The sequence below is a fragment of the Mytilus trossulus genome, chromosome 14, assembly GCF_036588685.1.
Source record: "Mytilus trossulus isolate FHL-02 chromosome 14, PNRI_Mtr1.1.1.hap1, whole genome shotgun sequence".
NCBI lineage: Eukaryota > Metazoa > Mollusca > Bivalvia > Mytilida > Mytilidae > Mytilus > Mytilus trossulus.
In genome coordinates this window covers 11964726-11981617 of record NC_086386.1, presented here as the reverse complement: position 1 = coordinate 11981617, position 16892 = coordinate 11964726, and the positions used below count along the sequence as shown (strand labels likewise).

The 16892-nt window shown below is 33.1% G+C and overlaps 1 protein-coding gene across 1 annotated transcript in view; it reads right to left on the bottom strand.

Annotated features, from left to right (window-relative positions):
• Positions 1-5544: 5544 nt before the first annotated feature.
• LOC134697481 (heat shock 70 kDa protein 12A-like) overlaps positions 5545-16892 on the bottom strand; it is a 73377-nt gene continuing 62029 nt past the window's right edge. The window contains exon 6 of the mRNA XM_063559760.1: positions 5545-6656. Within this exon, the coding sequence (XP_063415830.1) occupies positions 5608-6656 (1049 nt within the window). The 3' untranslated portion in view covers positions 5545-5607. The remainder of the gene's footprint in view (positions 6657-16892) is intronic.

Here is a 16892-nt window from a genome sequence, read left to right as displayed (position 1 = left end):
TGAGCTAAAAATTCGCGATTTTGTTTTGTGGATAGCAGAGCTCAGGTCTATAAAAATGTCTAGTGATGTTGCATATCATGGCTGTGCCGTCCAAGCAGGAATGAAGAGAACTTCAGTTGTGTTCTCTTCAATCGTCTTCTACAAACTTTGAACGCTAACACTCTTTTTCAGGAAGTAAGCTTATGTCCGTTTGAAATATCTGTAAAAAGATCTATCTTTAAAATTATTGTCTGTCTAGTTTAGAGTATCAATTTCCAAAGATCAATTTGCACTGCGAGTCCGCAATAAGATTTTCTATTGATAATCTGATAGATGCATTTTGGATCGCCCTAGTATTCAAGGATCATAAAAAAAATCCCATTCCATATGAAAGACCTTTCAAAATTAATGAAATTCAAAACTTGTCGTCTAAGACTATTTGGTATAAGTCTAGTGGTTAATTTGGACGATATCTTTGCAACTTCCCTGTTCCACTTCATTCCATACATATACAGCTAGAGAAAACAACTAGGAGTTTCATCAGACCTTCGGTTAAAAGTTTTTTTTTAAGACTGGAACAGTTTACATGGTGATGATTGAAACAAAAATATAATCACAATGATGTATACAAAACGCGCGTCTGGTGTATTACATTATACTCCTGTTACATTTGATAACTATTTACACCACTGGGTCGATGCCACTGCTAGTGGACGTTTCTTTTTTGCCGTACTCCAAGGTTACTGGAGGGTTTCACCAGCCCAGTAGTCAGCACTTCGGTGTTGACATGAATATCAAATATATGGTCATTTTTTTTTAATTTCCTTATCCCAGGAATAATTTACCTCAGTCGTATTTGGCACAACTTTTTTGGAAATGTGGGTGCTCAATGCTCTTAAACTTTGTACATGCTTGGCTTTAAAACTTTTTTTATCTGAGCGTCACTGATGAGTCTTATGTAGACGAATCGCGCGTCTGTCGTATAACGTTATAAATCTGGTACCTTTGATAGCTAATTATATCAATGAATGACGGGTCAAAAATATGCAGCAGTATAGCTTTTGACCTTTGGGTATGATTGAAAACTAAATATTTTTTGAATCGTTTAGCATTTATTCAGGGCGTTGTCGCTCCTTATTAATATCAACCAAGAAAAATCAACTAACAAATGCATGAAATATTCCTGACAGGGATATGTGTCATTTTTTTGCCCGACAAAGACTCAATTTCTTAAATGATCAATGCAGTTTTATCTAAACTATTTTTCAAAATACTTTGATCATATCCAGTTCCATTTCTCTAAAAGGGAGCTTAAAGTTTATTGGGATGCTGACGTTCTTTACGACTTGCAGTCTCACTTTCTTTGTCACAGATTGTGTCATTATTCTCAATGTGTTTGGTTACTTTTGGACGATACCTTGATACTTTTCTTCAAAATCTCAGACGGATCCAACCGTGAACCGTCATCTGAACTTTTCTCACCATCCAAGGGGAAATTTTGGTCATGGGTTCCGATTCATCTTGAACGTGCAGAATCTTTTTAATGCCACCTGAATCCTTCAGCTCTCTTTATTGGCTCCCTTCGTAAGGGAAGGATAAATCCAAGTAAAATATATATTTCAGACTCTCAAACGTGTGCATCTCCCATAATGTGTCCAATTCCTCAAACGTGTCTTTCTAGTCCAAAGGTGTCAACAAGATTTTCTCTAATCCAAATGTGTTTATACAGGACGCAGATGCGCTGTATTTCTCCCCAAAGTGTTTTATCTAAACTGATCAATGTTCGATGCCACTACTGGGGGAAGTTTCACCCAGAGGGTATCACCAGCCCAGTAGTCAGCACTTCGGTGTGGGCATGAGTATCAATTACTATTATATGGTCTTTATTAAATAAATTTCTTGTTAAAACTTTTAATTTTTCGAGAAAACTAAGGATTTTCTTATCCCAGGAATAGTACTTGTTTGGCCTTATAACTATTTTGATCTGAGTGTTACTGATGAGTCTTATGAAGACGAAACGGGCGTCTGGCGTACTAAATTATAATCCTGGTACCCTTGATAACGATTTACACCACTGGGTCGATGTCACTGCTGATGGACGTTTCTTCCCCGAGGGTATCACCAGCCCAGTAGTCAGCTCTTCGTCGTTGACATGAAAATCAATTATAATGTCTTTATTTGATAAATTTTCTGTTATAAAACTTTGATTTTTTCGTAAAAATAAGGGTTTTCTTATTCTAGGAATAGATTACCTTAGTCGTATTTTGCAATTTTAGGTCCTAAATCCTCTACAACTCTAATTGTTCGGATTTATAATAATTTGATCTGAACGTCTGTGATGAGTCTTATGTAGACGCGCCTGACATACTAAATTATAATCCTGGTACATTTGATAACTAATTATTGTAGGTGATAAAGAAAATATTAGGAGGTGATTAAATAAAGAAATCAAATATTTGTGTCAACTTTGTAAGTTATTACATGGAATCATCTGTACGAGAAGTTGTGAATTTGCCATAACAAACTTGAATTAGACAAGTTCTAACGTCATACCAAACATGAAATTTAATGGTCATATTGCTTCCAGTATCTGTAAAACAGATATAAACAACAAAAGATAAATATTGACCAATGAACAATGCAAAATAAGGTCAAATATTAGATAAAACCTACCAGTCGGACGTTTACACCTTACAATCATCCATACAACAAATGTAGTTGACTTAGTTGTTTAAGTATCCGAGATTCAGAATTTACAATTACTAAACCGTGAATAATAATGCATATAATGAGGTCAGGTTCAGGGAACTTTTCCGTACAGACATAAAGACATTGCAAGTATTCTATTTACCTAATATAGTTATCAACATGACTGACAAAAAATCAAGAAAATGAAGTGAAGCACAATGGACATCGCAGATGGATCCTTTATAACATGATACAGTTGCATACAAAGTATGAAACAATCAGGTCTTCTATTATCAAAAATATAATTCCTTATTTATGTAGTTTATTTCGCAGCAGTTGTTCCTATATTTTGCATTATGTAACTGTCTGTTTGTGCACTCTATAATCTACTATAATTTTTAAGATAATAGGCTTGAATTTAACAAATTGGTAAAATTTGTCATTTAAGGGCATGCTTTAATACATTAAATGGCCTATACAAGGAAATATGCTCTACACCAGAGGTTCTTTATTGTAAAATCAAACAGCATACATCATTCTCATCATCTATCACAAATCACTGTCAAATATTTAATGGTTCATTGCATTTTCTTACGACTTAAACATGTGGTTATAAATATTTATAATAGAAACGCTTGGCCTACAGAAAAAAACAAATGATAATATAAATCAAATAAACATAACTTTATATTACGATATATATGTGTAGGTATTAGAACAACATGCTGAAACTGATACAAACATTTTATTTACTAAATGCTTAAACATTAAACTACTACAAATGTAATGACATAATTTTAGAATGGATAATCTTAATGAAAGTTGCTTGCCTATAGCATCCAATGGCAATAATTTCTGACTCTACATTTATGTATGTCGTCATACTTTGAACGAAAAAAATTATTTTAAGTCTACCTGTGCAAATTTCAAATGCGCAATTTTACACCAGTACTGAAAACATTCCATCCTTTACAGTTAGACTTTACATAGATAAATAAAGTCGTATAAGATAAGCAAAATGAGTATGTTAAATTTGATGTATGCCTTTTTATGCTTCTTCGTTACATTTGTTGTTTTTAAAGTGATTAAGATGATAACTCAATATTGACTTCTGTACCCCTATTTTTGACATTTTTACTCTTTGAGTATATTTGTTTTGTTCATGCATCATTGACAATGTAATGGAATTTTATGCGACTGTCATACAAGTAAGAGGTTTAGCTAGTTATAAAACCAGGTTTAATCCACCATTTTCTATATTAGAGAATGCCTGTATCAAGTCAGGAAGGGGGACTTTCCTTTTTGAATTTTCCTCGAAGTTCAGTATTTTTGTGTTTTTACTTTTCGTTCATATTAAAAAAAGAGCATCAGTAGATTTATACCAATTATTAAGTTCAGAAGTACAAACCACATTTCGGGATTTACCTAAATCCTATATCAATGACAGGAAATTTGAAGTGCCACTGGAAATGAGGGTTTGTTGGACAGGAACAGACTTTAACATTATAAGAAGTCATGTCTAGACCCTCATAGTTTCTGCAAGGGTTCTGTAATGTTAGAATGTGTAGTCCTCTCCCTACATATAGAAAGAACGTAAGGCGTCAGATTCATGCATCTATTTAGACCAGAAGAAACTGGGAACTAAACTTTACGATCAGTATCTACTTTTGTTCTGGCCAGAATAAAAAAGTAGTGGCATTTGATGAGAACTAGATCCAGGAGAAAGAAAAGGTAGAACAAGACGAAGAAAATTAGAATACTACTAAAATTATTCTCACTTTTTTTCAAAAGGGGACTCAACAAGATATAATAACTGAAGAAATGTAAATAATATGATTTCAAAATTTTTGAGTGTGGTGATCTTGATGAAAGCAACTTCAAAAGTGATAAAAATCCTGTCTTGTGATACATATGCATCAAAAATAAAAATATATTGTATTAGATATATTTAATCTACTCTTCTTCATTTAGCAGTTAATCACAGAAAGAAAAAAAATAAGGATGTGTCTTATAATCATGTTGTGCTGCTAGGTGTGTTGTTCTCCTTAATAAAAATACAACTTACAAGTTTTATCAATAAATATAAAATTAAATACAAAACCCACCACATCCAATTTGCACACATCTTCCTTTTAGTAACAGCCCTAGATTGATTGAATGGTTAACATTAATCAACTTTAGATATGTGCACAATTAAAAATTTCTTTGAATTTATTGAACTGATAAAAAATAGATCACAAAACTATCTGAGATTATTCTTTCTGAACTGTTTTATTAATGAAAGTCTACAAATTTATAAAAATACCTTGGCAATTGTTAACTCCTGTGACTAAAAAATATAGACATGATAAAAAGAGACATTTTTTAGAAAAAAATCCTTATTAACTCTGTTTCAATCAATACAGATCAGAAATGATATAATTGAGAAAACATATAACTTATAAAATATTTTTTTCTACAACTAATATTTTGATGGATAAGGCTAAAAATTAAAGGGTATCAATTCCATGATTGATGGTCTGAAAATGTGCTAGTAAAGTTGTTTTGCAAATGATTTTTGATATAAATGATTTAAGGATGATTTTTTTCCTTTAAGAAATGAAAGTAAAGTATAGTATTTGAAGATTTGTAAGCATCCACTTATAAACTTAATGTGTGATAATTTAATTGTCAATTAATACCTGTTATACAAAATTGCTGCATGCAAAATTTTAGGGAAATGGAAATATTTAACAACATTTACCACTTGCTGAATTACAGATACCTTTATATAGTTATCACATGGCACTTATGAATTTGATTCCTATGTTTTATATGATAAAAGTCTATAACAAGTAAGTAAGACAAATATTTCTTACAATATACTATATTAATACATTGTACAGTTAGCATACCAAAGTACAATGAATCCCTTAGTACATGATATTCTAGTTCAGCACTCTATAACAAATCAAACTGCGTCTCAACAACTCGTCCGGTGTGTAAGTCTCTAGCTCGGAATAAAAGTTCAGTGTCACCAAATACCATCGTCCCTTCTATCTCTAAAGTTTTTCCAGCTCTTATTTCTGGCAGCGGAATAATAAGGTTACCTAGTCTCTGACAGCTTGGATCGGTAACGTATCGTGGGTCAGGGTCTGTTGATACATAGATAGTGCACTCTAGGGTTTTTTCGTTTGGTTTGAAAACTTGGAATACCTGGGAAACTTCATGACCAAACACTACTTGCTCACCAACTTTGGCATATTTAAAGAACAAATCTTTGCATCGATTAACATCAACCAGATATGATTTCTGTGATTCTGGCTGCATATGAGGACCCCATAAGCTCTGGATACCATAGGTACGTCGCAGTATTCTGGAGCTGATCACTTTTGGTTGGTGGCCATATAAAACTGCTCCTTTAAGGACAACAAGACCTGCCTCTGCAGGAATAATTATCTTTTTATGTTTTCCAAATTTTTCTTTCATTCTATGCTGTATAAGCTCACATTCAGAAAATCCTCCCACCATAATAAGATTTTCTAGATCTGATAACTTTTCATCACGAAACATTCTTTCTATATGTTTTATTAAGGCTTCAGTTGTAGATTTGAATAAATCTCTAAATGTATCTGGGGAAATATGTAACTTTTGCTTGCTGTAGATAGCTGTCTGACCATACGGTGATTGCTCTAAAGCCGTCTCCATTTTACCTCTATGGCTTTTAACTAAATCAATTAGAGCAACAGGTAATGTAACGACTACTTTGTTAGTTTGATCTACACGTATTGACCTCTTTTTAGTTTCAAATTCTCTAAATAGGTCAATAAAGTCTTCAAGTTCAGTTTTTCTTAATTCTTCCATTACTTTGGGTCCACAAATTCTTTTGAGAAAGCTATGGAAAGCTTCATCTATAGATTTACCACCCCATGGACCACCACTGGCAGGAACAACTTCCTTAAGTGAACCATCTCCATATCTCTGATGTACTGTAATATCGGCAGTGCCACCTTCAAAACAATGACATGAAGTTATATATAGGCAAATTAAAATTAAGTGATCATGTTGATAGATTTTCATCGCGTTACATCCAAATTTAAATTATATATAAATAATGTTATGCTTCGAACAGGTGGCACAGCTGATATAACAGTACATCAAAGATATGGAGATGGTTCACTTAAGGAAGTTGTTCCTGCCAGTGGTGGTCCTGGGGTGGTAAATCTATAGATGAAGCTTTCCATAGCTTTCTCAAAAGAATTTGTGGACCAAAAGTTATGGAAGAATTAAGAAAAACTGAACTTGAGGACTTTATTGACTTATTAAGAGAGTTTGAAACTAAAAAGAGGTCAATAAGTGTAGATCAAACTAACAAAGTACCCATTACATTGCCTGTTGCCTTAATTGATTTAAAAGCCATAGAGGTAAAATGGAGACTTGCTTTATGACGTTATTTTATCATTATTTTCGCAAATGTATCATATAGTCTGTTTGTTATAATTTAACAAATATGGCTTCTCATTAAATGCCGTGTTTTGAAGCCGAGTTTCACCTATTGTCACCTTATAGTAAACACATCACTAAAAGTATTGGTATTGAGCACGTGTTTAACATGTATAATGTGAATTGTTTTATTGCAATGACATATCAATGCGTATTGCGATCACCGGATTTTTACGGGGAGGGTTACACTCGTTTCACTATGCATACGGAAAATATGTCGGCGAATTGCTTTCTGAAAGCAAGCAATTAAAAATAAGTAAACTTCTTCTAAATCATGTACATGTGAACAAATTAAAGAATTTTCCTCAGAAAAAAGTATATGCACATAAGTTGTATAATGAAAACTATCCATTTAGTTATAAAAAAACATATGCATATTTTTTTTTTAATTTGAGGTTTCTTATGACTTTTAATAATTCGTCGCGAATGTCGCAAAGCAATGTAAGACCTTAAAAATTCCAAATGTTTGTCTATAATTTAGCCCTAAAAGTATTAGTTGTTCAAATTTGCATTAGAGTGGTTTATGATGCTGTACACGGCACTTGCGGTATAGCCTCGATGTTACAAGAGCAAGAGTTCGAATCCCGCTGAGGTAAGTACAAAAGTTGCTAACAAAAATATAAAAAATAAAAAATGTAGTCAATGGAATGTATTTCCTCTTCTGTGTAATCTAGGGTTATAGCACAGTCTATGATGTATAGTGGCAAGTTAATTATCTAACTTTTAAATCAGCTACTTTGTATATTGAAAAGGGTGAGTATGCTAACTAAAAAGTCGCAACATAAAACATAATTTTTATTATACGCGTATAAAACTGTGACAATTTTATTACAGACATTCTCCATTGGATAACACGTGGTTATACAGGTCTTACACCACACTATATATATAGTTCGTTTAGCCCAACAATGTAAGATCGTAAAATTTGCGTTTTAGTAGTAGCTAGAGATGATGCAGGTTGTGTTGCCACGCTGTCACATAAGGTAACCGACAGTGATATTTCAAGTTAAATGTGAACAACTTAACAAAGTGTTTCACTAGATTGAGCTCTCTGTCTAAGTGTACTTTAATGGTTCTTAGCATTGAGTTCGGTTTATTGGAATGCGTATAACTTCTGTGTGATATTTATGATGTAAAAGCAGACTATACATACCTATATATCCATGAAATAAAATCTAAGGTAAAATGATTGAAACATTTTGCATTATCTATCATAACTGGCAGCACACGATGCTACTGAAGCAGTAAATTGTCTTACTTGATATTCACGGATATTAAAGGATTTAGATTCATCTGAACCAAACCTTCTTAAACATTGAGAATGGAAATATGGAATGTGTAAAGGAGACAGTAACCATGTCAAAAGAGCAGAAAGCAGTCAAAGGCCACTAATGGGTCCTCATAGCTGACTATGCGGTATGGGCTTTGCTCATTGTTGAAGGCCGTATGATGACCTATGGTTGTTATTGTCTGTGTCATTGTGGTCTTTTATTGATAGTTGTCTCATTGGCAATCATACCATATCTTCTTTTTTATATCTTAAACAAAGCGAGAAAATTCCTCGTCTTGAGGCGGGGTTCAGATGACGCTTAACAAAATGTGTACCAGTTCAAAATCCTAATCATAAAACAAACTTACAATTAAAAACATACAAGACTAACAAAAACCAGAGACTCATAATCATACCAAGAGACACATCCAATATGCAAAGGTCAAGAGTCAAAAAGACATAGTCTGGTCAAGAGATCCTTGTAAAGAAAAAACACAAAGCGGATTTTGAGAAAAGGGTCATCGTGGTACACAAAACTAACAATATATCTATATATCTAATTTATCTAAGAAGATGTGGTACGAGTGCCATTCATACAGTTAATTCTCCATTTAATTCAAACAAATTATACAAGTTTTACATTGAGGGCAAAGGTCAAGCTCACATGAAGTTTCTCGTGCCACTAGACTCATCATCTTATGACAATATATCTACACGACGTCACATATTAAGAAGCAAGGTCAATTGAAAATTATATTGTGAGGTCAAGGTAATATACCAAGGAACACACTGCAACATGACGACACACCCAACGTGCATACATGTAGGTCAGAAGTAAAAAGGTCAAAGTCCGATCAAATGTTCCATGTAAAAAATACACACCGTGAGCAGTCTCGCTCAAAAGCTCATCATGGTAAACGTATAAACAATGTCTTATGTCATGATGCACTTCACAGGCAAAATATAGAAAACCTAGGGCAGAGACAGAAACACAAGACATATAACTTAACTCAATTGAATGGTACTTGTATTACAGATCACTACAAGTGCCTTCAACAAAGAATATAAACTCTCGCAACAATGCAAAGTTAAACCCGTCTCTCACTAAAGTTTAAGCAGAATTTTTTGCAACGATTATCTTACCACAAATAATTGAGAATCGAGTCGTGCAGTTATGTCAATAAATTAAAACGGTAAGATTAGACATTAAAACACTAAATACAAGGGTTTACTATTACTTTTTAACCCAACTATATGATAGTACTATGGTAAACTTATGGAAACATATGATACAGTCATGAGATTGAATATTTGAAATAGTACGACCAGATCAATACTAGACAGAGTTGTAAACAAAAGAACGTAATGATATATATTATTTTTTTAATCCCAATGCATAAATAGGAACCGTTTTCATTCAATTCATTTATCTAAAATTTATGCTTGGGTTAAACAAAGGAAAGTTAACACTGTATATTTATATAAACGATCAATCTTGTAAATATACTAAATAAATAAATGATTTGCGAAATACATTGAAGGTATAAAAAGTCATGAGAATTCCGAATGCATTTAGGTTATATCCGGTCACTCTGGTTCTAAACCTTGGTTCTATCTGGGTTTTCTGGTTCTGAACCTTGGTTCTTTGGTTCGACACCATGGTTACTGGTTCAACATCCAGGTTGTTTGGTTAAGGCAACCTAACTTCTTGGTTCCATCTGGGTTCTATTCTAGAACATTCGAATGTTCCCGTTGAACATAACAGAAGATAACCGCAAGTCTCCGAATAAAAAGGTAAAGTAGGTCAAAGACGCTTATTTTATTTTTATAACATTAAACATTTTAGCATCGACGGCAAAGGAAGCTATAAGGTATTTATCTTCTCATTTTAATTATTTTGTTAAGGGAACTAGATAAAAATAAGGCATCGTATAGTTTTTTAAAATAAACCGAAGTATACAGTACATCGAACATCCTTTTATTTAATTCAGTCATTTTGGTTTGTATTTTTTTTCCTTTTCTCATCCCTTATTTACGTAGATATGTCTAAATAGTGGCAGATCCAGAACTTTTCCTACGGGGGACCCGCTCCAGTCACGCTTCCATGATTCCTTCTATAACAACCAAATTTTTCCCACAAAGGCCTCCCTCCCCTGGATCCTCCTCTTGGTTCCATCTGGGTTCTATTCTAGAACATTCGAATGTTCCCGTTGAACATAACAGAAGATAACCGCAAGTCTCCGAATAAAAAGGTAAAGTAGGTCATAGACGCTAAAATTATTTATATTTATTTAACCAGTTTTATCGTTTATATCAATATACAATGTTATTTCCATTGTTTTATGTAATGAAGGTCTACACATAATAGTAATGCTGCAGCTGATTTAATAAGTTTATGTAAATAAATCGAAAAAAACTTCGGTTTCTTTATAGTACAATCTGAATAAAATTTGGATCTATTATAATTTTCATTCGTATAGTTCTGGACAAAATATTCAATTTCATGATGTTTGATGTATAGGGAAAACGGTAGTATTACATTTTCCCAGCATTAGGTTGGCCTTTTGTGTACCCAAGACAGGGCGTAGGAAGTCAACTTAAGAACGCTGTGATTGGATGTATTAAAGGGTACAAGTTATTTTTTTATTTATCTATAATTAATAACTGCAGTGTGTATATTTACAATATAAATTTTAGAACCTATTGAAATTTTTTCTAGAGAATTATTCGAAAATGTTGCATAATTAGTAAAGGTTGAATCTAGTGCATTTGGTTACTAGGCAATTATTCTAAAAATAGTAAAATCACGTGAAGGCCGCGTGGAGTCTGCATGCACAAAGCGTGATAGATATTGTTCGGAACCAAATTGCGTTCTGAAATTCTCTTGACTTTTTATTACTTTAACGTATTCCTAATCATTTATTTGTTTAGTTTACAAGTTTGATCGTTTATATCAATATACAATGTTATTTCCATTGTTTTATGCAATGAAGGTCTACATATAATAGTAATGCTGCAGCTGATTGAATAAGTTTATGTAAATCAATCGAAAAAAAACCTTCGGTTTCTTTGTAGTACAATCTGAATAAAATTTGGATCTATTATAGTATTTTCTATAGAATTATTCGAAAATGTTGCATAATATGTAAAGGTTGAATCAAGTGCATTTGGTTACTATGCAATTATTCTAAAAATAGTAAAATCACGTGAAGGCCGCGTGGAGTCTGCATGCACAAAGCGTGATAAAAATAAATGATTGTTCGGAACCAAATTGCGTTCTGAAATTCTCCTGACTTTTTATTACTTTAACGTATTCCCAATCGTTTATTTATTTAGTATATTGATATATAATTATTATTATAACATTAAACATTTTAGCATCGACGGTTAAGGAAGCTATAAAGTATTTATCTTTTCATTTCAATTATTTTGATAAGAAAACTAGATAAAAATAAAGCATCGTATAGATTTTTTTAAACAAACCGAAGTATACAGTACATCGAACATCCGACCGGACTTCCGGTAAAGATGGTTGCGTCCAGTACATTGTAAAAACTCGGCGTGGTTTTGTCCTTTTAGATGACTGACCAAGAAAAGGATGAGAGTTTTACCCTTCTATAAACACTCATAAGCATTAATATGTCAATATAGATAAATACCAGTGACAATTCGGCGTTATTTTATTTTAAACATAAAATGTCAAACTCCTCGTCTGCACACGACGCACAAATCAGCACGTCAGATAAATTTCCATTTGAGTTACATGAGGATGAAATTGACAAGTCAGTCACCCCAATATTTAAGGATTATCCAAGAGAATGTCTTTTTAGAAAAATTAAAGAATCACTCGGGTGCAAAAGCCAAGAAACTACAATACGAGATAATTGATCCAAACCTTTATGAAACCCCCCCCCCCCCCCCCCCCCCCCCCCCCCCCCGCCAAGAATGGTTGCATGTAGAATTAAGAGAAACAGGTTGGAGACTTGGATACGATCTAATATTATGAACATTTTGGTAAAAAAGCTGAATTGTTTCAAGTTGACTGGTACGATGATCCTCACCAGTGGAAGGGTGAAGGTAACAAAGCTATTACTATTTTTAGTATGTATAAACTTGAAAACAAGATTACATTATTTATCACTACTGGTGTGTTACAAGCTCAATGACTTAGCAAAGACCTCTTCACCACAAGGGACTTCCCAACATTGATAACACTAGTTAATTCTATTTGTGTACACAATCCTTCATTGATAGTCAACACGGATGTTGATTCTACATGTAAATCTCCAGACAAAAACTCAATCGAAGAATCTACAAGTGTAAAATCAGTTTTTAACTCAACAGTTAGTTCTGTAGACAATAAATTAATAGATAGCAATAACAACTCACATACAAGCATTCAAGCAAATGTTCCCACACAGGCTAAGATTTCAATCGGATATGAAGATTTAGATAGGATTCAGTCTACTTTTGTTCAAGCTTTATCTGGTATCACCAAATCTCAAACGGCATTTATAGTGCAAGCAGAAAAAAGCTTTTCCGATGTAATCAGATCAGCAATTACACCAGTTGTAGAAACAGTTAAAAAGCTACAAGAGCAGGTTAATAACAAACATCAATCAGATACAATTTTGCATAATGCCTCTACGTGTAATATAAAGGAACACAGCAACATGGACAAACACAAAGCTGCAACAGATTACGCTGAGCTTGATTCCGAATTTCGCATTGAAAATAATAAATTTGAAATAGCTAAAACTAGAAAATAAAGGAGGAAGGATATAAATCATATTTATGATGATCTCATGGTTAAATTTAACACCAAATGTAGTGAAATGATGAAAATTAGTGAAGAAAACAAAATTTTTAAAGAGAAAACTGACTCTCAATTTAATGAAATATTATCTCTCAAATCACAGCTATCGAGCATGTATTTACCTACACAGCAACGACATGAGCAGCATTTTGCTAATGGGTCCTTCAACAATGAAGGCAAATCTAACAAACCTACACATCAAACACTGATAGAAATAATGAAAACAAACTCTCAACGGCAGTGGATATAACGAAAACTACAGCATATACTTTAGATGAAGCCTACGAGGTAATCTCAACCGCACAGTGTAGCCCTGATGTTGTTATCATACATTCCCTAACTAACGACGTTAAAAACAACAACCCAAATGAATACATGGACAAGCTACAAATGGTAGTAGAATCAATTTCTAGCAAATGGAAAGAAGCTAAAACAATAGTGTCACTAACTACTCCCCGCCTTGATAATCGCTTACATCGTCTTAAATCAGAAATCATTGATGGACTATTAAAACGAAAATATCTAGACAATAAAGATGTATATGTTTCTGACAACTCAAACATGTGGCATGGGCAAGTCTCAATACAACAACTCGTAAATGAAGATAAATTTCACTTGTCAGAGAGGGGAACATCAATGTTGGCTTCTAACATTAAGAATGCGTTACATACTGTCTTAGGTATTCAGGTACAACAAAGGAACAACATAAATTCAAGATCCACTGACCGTGCTGGTCAACAGTATCGGCCACAACATCGCCAATCATTTAACAATTATCATGATCATAATGAGCCTGCTGTGTCATAGGGAGGACGAAGATTTAACGCATGTCTTAACATTCTGTCCAGCTTTAAGGGAAACTCGTATGAAGTATTTCCTTCCTCTCAAAATCCTGGTCACAAATATCATAGGTTGCAAAGAATATCTGCCGCTTACAGCTTCTAAAGAACTTAGAAAACAAGTGAAATTCAAATGGAAGTATGTGAATTCTAGGAATGATCAGTATAGACAATGTACTCTAATAACTTTTGTACCTAATCAATTTTTATTTTTTTACTTATGATGGACAAGTTGAGTTTTAGATTTTATGCCTCCAAACATGTACATTTTTTCTAATCCTGTGAATATTTTTCCATCCCCATTTCCATCCCCATTTTATTGTATTTTTATTTCTTAACCACGTTAAACTCTCCACCATATGTACAGAGCACGTCTACTGGCCCTTTTTTACATTATTTATTTTATCGATTATTTTTACCTTTGTCTTTGGTCCTTATTTTTTTTTTTTTTTACTTTTTGACCCTATTGTTATTAACTTTTAAATATTATAAAATAAATCTTTGATTTACCCACTACTGTAAATACTCCTCATTACCCATTGCGGGGTGTTCCTTAGATAGGAAGCTAATACAAAAGAAAGAAAGAAAGAATAGGGTCAAGTTCAAAAGAACAGGGTAAACCATGAAAATATACCTATTGTACTATCTTTTCATTTTTTTGCTATAATAGAATCAGCAAGGTATTTGATTAACTCAGATAATAGCCAGCTAATTGATCTTTATTTGTTCAAGTGTTATCTGTATATTTTTCAAAAATTAAGAGCTGATAAAAGGTAGTTTGTTACTAGTAGTAACTTTTTTTTCTCTTCTTTTTCCGGCAAGTAGCCAATTTGTCTCTGAGACTAATTCATTTTTTGTTTTTTTGTTGTTTATTTTATTTTAAAAGTTTTTGTTCATTATTAGTAGCCTATTTTGTTACCAATTAAGAAACATTACTTGAAACAAGTGAATTTGGTGTCTAATTTAGATTTTTAAATATGGCTATACATGGTCGTTCTATTGTTCAGAAAAAAATGAAAATATGTTATTGGAACATTGGTGGTATAATACACATAATATGAATAAGTTAGAAGATCAACTTTTTGTACAAGGAATAAAAGAGTATGATGTGGTCATTTTAGCAGAAACACATATTGGATATGATGTTAACTTACATGTTGAAGGTTTTAATTATCTTCCCGTTTGTAGAAATATTTCAACCAATGAAAGATACTATGGTGGGTTAGGCATTTTTCGAAGGACATCTTTAAAAGATTATATCAAAATAATTCCTGGGTTGTCCAAAGTTTTTCTGTCTTCAAAATGACATATACTTATGTGCAGCATATGTACCCCCTGCTAATTCATCTTATAGTAAGAAGTTAGATTTTGATATAATTGATCAAATAGAAAAGGACATTGTTTCCTATAAACGTAAAGGGGATATTTTGTTTTGTGGTGATTTAAACGCTCGCACCTCCACTGAAAACAAATACATTGCACAAGATATATAGCTCCAGATATCTTCCACTGTTGTGATGAAAAATTTGCCATCACGAGTTGGTTGACCGTTATGGAATAACCGTTTCACAAATGATATCGGATATGTTCCTTACGTCGTAACTACAATCCCCTTCCCTTTCATGAATTTGACCTACCGAATTAGACTATTTACCGGATTTGTAATCACATAAGGTAGCAATACACAGTTAGGAAAAAGACTTAAAATTGACACTCATAATTTTTAAACACCCTCTTTCCCCTCCTGTCTAACAAAGAAGGCTTTATATGTGTGTTATGCATGTATATACTTGTAGAAAGGGAATCTTCCATAGATTTGATTTCTTATGGTCATAAGGGTGAAATATAATCCCTTTTGGGTGTAACCATGGCAACAATCTGCATTTCTTAGATACAAAATATAGCAAAAAAGGGGGGTGAACATGTCACAAAAGTCTCCAAAATTTGGTCTAAAGGAAAATTTCAATGAATTACAGTGATACCTTTCCTGAATCCATAGGTTTATATCTATCAAGTGGTCCAAAAAAAATCATATGCCTTCTTGCTCGTTTTTCCATAAAATTGAATTGAAAAGATCGAGCGCAAAATCTTTGTTGATAAACACTACAATAATTTATGGACCTATGAACGGTACGGATAGGAAAATACGGACTGTCAATCACTGAAATGGCCCATTAAACATGTTAAAATCAATCTTAATGTTCATATAAACCCACTAAGAAGGCTATATTATTCTTCATTTATCTAAAAAATCAATTTTATTGTACAAAAACTTTCATATTTAAAAAATTCACAGGGGCCATAATGCGAAACTAAACTTCTAACTGTGTATTGCTACCTAAGCAACACGACGGGTGCCGCATGTGGAGCAGGATCTGCTTACCCTTCCGGAGCACCTGAGATCACCCCTAGTTTTTGGTGGGGTTCGTGTTGTTTATTCTTTAGTTTTCTGTGTTGTGTCATGTGTACTATTGTTTTTCTGTTTGTCTTTTTCATTTTTAGCCACGGCGTTGTCAGTTTGTTTTAGATTTACGAGTTTGACTGTCCCTTTGGTATCTTTCGTCCCTCTCTTGATAGTAGAGGGAAAGGGATTATTGATTTATGCATTAGAAACGTCGCACGCTACTGGCGTTACTTTGGTGAAATCACGGACAAGACACATTCATCTTGTTAATTTTGAAACATAAAAATGATAGTATATAAAGTGTTGTATATCATTTTAAAGCTTTTAAACTCTTCTTTCAGATTATTGCAATTTTGTACATGTAACAGACCATTTTCATTAATCAACACTCAATAAAACCTTTCTTTTGCAATA